We start from the raw sequence: 6,758 nt of genomic DNA on the forward strand, positions 1-6,758 counted from the left end.
ACTTATAATAAAACAATATTGAAGGAAAGCACATAGATCCGTTTACCAACTGACGTAGGGACAAGTTTGCAGCATTCATGCTACGGGATGCCAAGACTCCAGGAGACTTAAGTTTCTGTGAAACTTTTTGCCTCAGGACTGCTTCCAAGCTTTTGGGCTCCTCACACAGACTTCACTTCACTGGAGTGGGTGTGACAGAGGGGATAGTGTTAAAAGCTCCTGCAGCAATAACAGAGCCATCAAGGTCATTATCACTGGGCTTAGAATTTTGAGCACTGTGACACTAGATAATAACCGAGAACACAGACTTGGAACGTGGGACCTAATAACACTGATCCATAAATAGGGGCAGAACCGAAGCTAGAGATAGATTTTTGGGTAAATTTTTATTAATTCTGTAAAAAAAAAAAAAAAATGTTGAGTTCCCACCAACTGATCAAGGAAACTGCTACACCTTTACACCTTTACAGCCAAGCAGTAGGCAGAGAGATTGCTCAACTTACGTCTCAGGTTATGAGAGGGGTCTTGTAGATCTTTTCTGCCAAGAACTAACTAGCTCCTGCTGAATAGTGTAGAGACGTGAGCCTTCTACCAGTCTCCTTCAGAACCAGAAAATAGTATTGGCAATGGAAGCTGATTTATTTCCATAGCTCCCCAAGTGGCCTCTGTGCAGCGTTTTGGATGGCGTCCTCAGAGAGTGCACGGATTTCTTCATGGACTTCCTCAATGCTTTTGGAAGCATCAACTACCTATCACCACAGGGGAGACAGCAGAAAAAGGATCATTGTACCACATCCTGCTATTCCCAGTGCATGTGGTGACAGCAGGGGAGCCAGGGCTCTGCAAAAGCCAACCTGAATCCCTGCAGGGGTCCTTCATGTGCTGCTTTCTTTCAACCTTGTATTTATGGAAAGCAGCCTGCATGCCTGCTACTTCCCAAATGCAGGTGAAGTCAGATGCACTAGCTACCCATCTTGCTCTAAGCAGTCTTCCAGTTGACAAGAACAGTCACCCACCCTTTAATTCTAGCATTTGAGAGGCAGAGGCAGGAAGATCTCTTATGAGTTCAAGGCCAGCCTGGACTACATAGTGAGTTCCAGGACAACCAGGACTGCACCTTTCTTGAGATGAAAACTGCCCTAGCACAACTGCTCTGTTCCATTAGGACTGGCAGGAGAAAGCCAGGAGAGTGTCAACATCTCTAAGTCCCTCCCCCCCCCCCTTTTTTTTTTTTTTTTTTTTTGGTTTTTTGAGACAGGGTTTCTCTGTAGCCCTGGCTGTCCTGGAACTCACTTTGTAGACCAGGTTGGCCTCGAACTCAGAAATCCACCTGCCTCTGCCTCCCAAGTGCTGGGATCAAAGGCGTGTGCCACCACGCCCGGTTAAAACCCCACCTTCTGAAGTACTTCCTAAGTATATAATACAACGATATACACAGTGCACTGAAGAGCCATTCCTATGATAAAAGTGTGATGTAGTTTGCAAGACCATGTTCTGAATGGTGATATCACATGACTAAAGGCTTGTTCAGAATAAGATGCAGAAGTTTGCTGGGGTTCCCTGGAGTCTAATCACCAGCAGCAGCAGCAGCAGCAAGTCTGATGGCAGAGAACCAGAGTAGCTTCCCTGAGGTTTCTTGGGAAACTGGACCAGCTGTGCTGAAGCCAGCAGAGAGTAGACTACCACAGAACTTCTCAATGGCACCTTATAGTTCCATGACTCACCTTCCAGTTGAGGTTTTTCTCTTCCATGAGCTGCTGGAAACACGACAGAACCTGCTTTTGGAAAGTCCCAGTCTCATATCGCTCAAGGCCAAATTCTCCCCGTGCAGCAGCGTCCAGCAATTGTAACTGAAGGAACAGGATCAGGTCAGGTTTGGGAAGGCCCACGTCTGGTTGTTTGCACCAATCCAGGGAAAAATTCTGCCAACAGAGAAAGCAAACTGAGTGGGGTATATATAGTCTTTTGCTTCAAAATAGGGGTAGGGGGTTGGAGAGATGGGTTTGGGGCTGAAAGGACTGACTGCTCTTCCAGAGGTCCCGAGTCCAATTCCCAGCAACCACATGGTGGCTCACAATCATCTGTAATGAGATCTGATGCTGTCTTCTGGTGTGTCTGAAGACAGCTACACTACTCACATACATAAAATAAGAATAAATCTTTCAAGCTGGTGAGATGGCTCAGTGGGTAAGAGCACCCGACTGCTCTTCCGAAAGTCAGGAGTTCAAATCCCAGCAACCACATGGTGACTCATACCATCTGTAACAAGACCTGACGCCCTCTTCTGGAGTGTCTGAAGACAGCTACAGTGTACTTACATATAATAAATAAATAAATCTTTAAAAAAAAAAAAAAAAAAAAAAAAAAAAAAAAAATTTTTTTTTTTTTTTTTTTGCTTTTTCGAGACAGGGTTTCTCTGTGTAGCTCTGGCTATCCTGGAACTCACTCTGTAGACCAGGCTGGCCTCNAACTCAGAAATCCGCCTGCNTCTGCCTCCCAAGAGTTGGGATTTAAGGCGTGCGCCACCACTGCCCAGCAAAATAAATCTGTAAAAGAAAAAAGTAGGGGGAGTGGTGGTGCTAGAAATAAGAGTAAACAGTATGGGACCACAGCTCTATGCTCTGCAGTCTGTCTATATGGACCTTGTCTCAGAAAATAAGGCATGGCATATGTAGATATCCCAGTGGTCCATTCAACCTCAAAGTCTACAATGAGAAGTCGTTTGTTCCAGAAACAGGAAGAGTTTTTGCCATAATCTTGTATTTCAATAAACACTGGAGGAAACTAGCAATCCTGGAAACCCACTCCATGCCTACCTACTCATTTTTTTACATACATCTTCCCACTTCATCAACTTGCTAAAAATGTCCTTGTTTTCAGAGGAATAGTAGGGCTAGAAAGGACACCCCATCATCCAGAAAACATAATTCAAGAAGTAACGCCAGAGGCCCTCCTTACAGGGCCACAGCATGCTATCTGCCCTGGCTTTCTTATACAGACAAAATACTCCATTCAGGAATCTCTCTAACATATGTGGAAGAAACAATTTAAAAGATTATCATTTGGCAATCTGTCATCCCCAGGGGTTGTATAAAGATATTATCAGACACCATCTGATTCTTGCTAAGGACCCAGCACCCTTAAATTTACAAAAGTACAAGTTAAAAACATTACGGTATGTGCGGTGACAGCACTTGCAAAGTGGTTAAGAAGACAGTTCTTGGCTACATAGCTCCAGATTAAGCTGAGCCACAGGAGACCTTGTCTCAAAATCAAAACACATGCAGCTCCTGCACTCGGAGGTACAAGCAGCTCAGTGTTATTTTTCGTTGGCTGTATAGTGTTCAAGGTCAGCCAAAGACACTATCTCAAAAGAACAAAACACAGCAGTAGTGGCACATGCCTTTAATCCCCAAAATCAAGAGGCAAAGGCAGAAGAATCTGAGTTCAAGACCACACCTACACATAGAAATTCTGTCTCAAAAACAAAAAAGAGAAAGAAAAGATTTGTGGGAGATGGGCAAGCACATGCTTTATCAGAGTTACTCTCCTACATAGAGAGATGGCTTAGCTGTTAAGAGCACTTACTGTTCTTCTAAAGGACCCATATTCAGTTTCCAGTACCCACATGGTGGCTAACAATTCCTGTGCCTCCTTCTTAGGGGATCTCATACATGCAGACAAAACACTTATACACATGAAAATAAAGTGGATACATCTTTAAAAAACAAGCAAACAAAAAAGATCAGAGTTATACTCTCAGTACTCAGAGTATTTTAAATGTGAGTCCCAGAGATGTGGGAACTTAACATCAAGACATTTAAGGGACTGGAGAGGTGACTTGGAGTTCGAGCACTCGCCTTCACATATAAAGCCCTTGGTCCAATTCTCAGCAGAAAAGTAACAAGAAAACAACAACCTGAGGCAGTGAGATGGCTAAGCTGGTAAAGGAACGGCATGCAAGACCAATCCTCCAAAGTAGTCCTTGCATCTCTACATGTATGCTGTGACACACACATATTCTGACCTCCATCTCACACAATTATAATAAATAAAAATTAGCAAGGTTTATAAGGTACTTCAACACATGGACCTTAGTCAGATTCTCATTTAATACAATAAAAATTCAAGGTAATAGCCAGCTCTTGAGAGCTGAACAGTGACTACATGTTTAACTGGAATGTGTTTAGATGAAACTGTTCTTACAGAGTAATGTCTCTCTCCTGTAATCCTAGCACTCAGAAGGCTGAGACAAAAGGATTACAAATTTGAGGCCAACCTGATCTACCTGGTGAGTTCCCAAATTGCCTGGGCTACTAGAAATACCGTCTCAACAACTCCAAGTGCTAGATACGGGGCTCAGGAGTTAAAAGCACTGGCTGTTCTTCCAGGGGACTTGGATTCAATTCCTAGCACTAACACGGCACCTCACAATGGTTGGTTAATGTCAGTTTCAGGAGTTGGAATACACTCTTCTGGTCTCCATGGGCACCAGACATACATGCAAACAAAACACCCATATAAAAATTTACATAATATTTGTATCGATTACTTGGGAATTTCACATCATGAACCCCAATCACACTCACCTACCAGTCTTCCCAGATTCCTCTCCCTTGTAACCCCCCCAAAAAAATTCTCTCAAGTTCAATTTGTATTGTCCATATAATCACGAGAACATAGTCAAATTCCCAGTAGCTAGGGAGAAAAATGACTCATTCCTCACATGTAACCCCTTTGGGGAGAAGCCCTCAATTGTGGAGAGCTACACTTGGCATCCTTATAGATAAATTAATTTAAAAAACCCAATCACATGCCAAGCAGTGCTACACACCTTTAGACCCAGCATCAGGGAGGAGAGGCAGGTGGGGTTCTGAGATCGAGGCCAGCGTGGTCTACACAGTGAGTTCCAGGACAGCCTGGGCTACACTGAGAAACCCTGTCTCGGAAGACAAAACAAACCCAACATGCCATCTGATATTGAACAGAGGAGGGTGTGGGTGTCCCTGAGGCTGATGATACTTCTGGGAGGTTTTCTGTTGCCAGATGTGGTGGTACAGGCCTTTAATTCTAGCACGCAAGAGGCAGAGGCAGGTGGATCACTGTGATTCATGGTGAGTCTGGTCTACACATGGAGTTCCAGGCCAGCCAAGGATACAAAGTGCAACCTTGTCTTAAACCAGCACGTAAATGGCAGAAATTAAAACAAAAAACCAACCAAACAAACAAACACACACACAGGGCAGGACACAGCTCCTTCCCGTATGCACAGGGAGCAGTGTGGAGGAACTAGAGGGGTCAGTGGGGGAGGCTCCAGTGTCCTAGTCATTATTATATATCAGGTTGAAAAGTGAGACAGTGCAGGAAAATCTTAACAAGGAACCTCTCTGTGAGATAAATCATCCGAATGGAAAATGCAATGCTGCATGTGAAAAACAACCTACATGCCTGTTTCTTTACTGATGAAAGACCATTTAATCTTGAAGAGTTAAGGAACGCCAGAGCCATCCAATTCCTAAGAGTAATTTCAACAAACATTCGGTGGCAGGGGCCCTGCAAATGAAGAAAAGCAGACCAGGACCCACACCTGGCACCCTGAAACAAGATGCCACACAATACTCACCTCCTTGGCGCCAGTGAAGGCAACCCCAGAAAAGGCGTATCTGTCCAAAACAAGGGTCACGCCCTGGTTCAACTTCGCCTTAATTAATGGTCTGAAAAACAGAATGCTCCTGAGCCCTGGAACTGGCTTCCCAACTATCCCAAGAAATCCCATACAGTGACAATTACTGCACTCATTTACAAACTGATTTACAACCAGAAAGCTCTACATCTTCTCTCTAGGATATGCCAAGGGACACCTCTACCTTGCCCTGCTGAGGGAAGGGAGAACCCAGGCAGAGAGCAAAGGATGGCAGAGGGCATGGGGGAGCCAGAAGATGAGACTGGTACTTGTGCCCCCAAGTATAACAGACAAAATATCAAGGATGTTTTCTACCAAACAACATAGGCTCGCCATCATTACCAGTGTACAAAATCTTAGATTTACAAAGGTGAAGGGCTTGGCCTGAGCAAGAAGGCATCACTGAGGCCACAGAAGGAAGCCAGACCCTTCCACTCACAAGGAGGCAACTGATTCTGGGGGATGGGCGGAGAAGGTTGAAATCTAAACTCAGATCTTACAGCCTTCACAGAATTAAAATAGACCCCAGACCTAAATGGCTAAGAGAAACTCCTTAAAGGAAAGTGAGAATGAAGGAGAGAGAATCTGGATGCCCTTGGGTTTGATAGCACCAAAGATCAAAGTCATTAGAACGGACAGGCTAGCCTTAGGAAAAGGTAGCTGTGCCGTGTAAGAGACAAGCCATAGAACGGGAGTCAGAATGTATAAAAGGCATATCTGAGGGCTGCAGAGATGGCTCCGAGGTTCCCAGCACCTACACAGTGGCTCACAACCATCTGTAATGGGATCTGGCACCCTCTTCTGGCATGTAGGCCAGAAGCTGTATACACAATAAATTAATGTAAGAAACAAAAAGAAAGAAAAAAATCCAGATGACGACAACAACAACAAACTATTTAAAAAAAAAAAAAAAAAAAAAAAGAAAAAGGCAATATCTGACAAAAGACAGAAAAACAAAGGAACTTCTCGGAAAATGCAAGAATACAACACAGCTAGGCGTGGTGGCACACGCCTTTAATCCCAGCACTCAGGTGGCAGAGGCAGGCAGATTTCTGAGTTCGAGGCCAGCCTGGTC

The 6,758-nt window shown here is 44.3% G+C and overlaps 1 protein-coding gene across 1 annotated transcript in view; it reads right to left on the reverse strand.

The window, feature by feature from the left end:
• Positions 1-370: 370 nt before the first annotated feature.
• Dtymk (deoxythymidylate kinase) overlaps positions 371-6,758 on the reverse strand; it is an 8,630-nt gene continuing 2,242 nt past the window's right edge. The window contains exons 3-5 of the mRNA XM_021198376.1: positions 5,624-5,714; positions 1,725-1,922; positions 371-749 (exon numbers count right to left, since the gene is read on the reverse strand). Coding sequence (XP_021054035.1) covers positions 639-749; positions 1,725-1,922; positions 5,624-5,714 — 400 coding nt within the window. The 3' untranslated portion in view covers positions 371-638. The remainder of the gene's footprint in view (positions 750-1,724; positions 1,923-5,623; positions 5,715-6,758) is intronic.

This window comes from Mus pahari, chromosome 5, assembly GCF_900095145.1.
Source record: "Mus pahari chromosome 5, PAHARI_EIJ_v1.1, whole genome shotgun sequence".
NCBI lineage: Eukaryota > Metazoa > Chordata > Mammalia > Rodentia > Muridae > Mus > Mus pahari.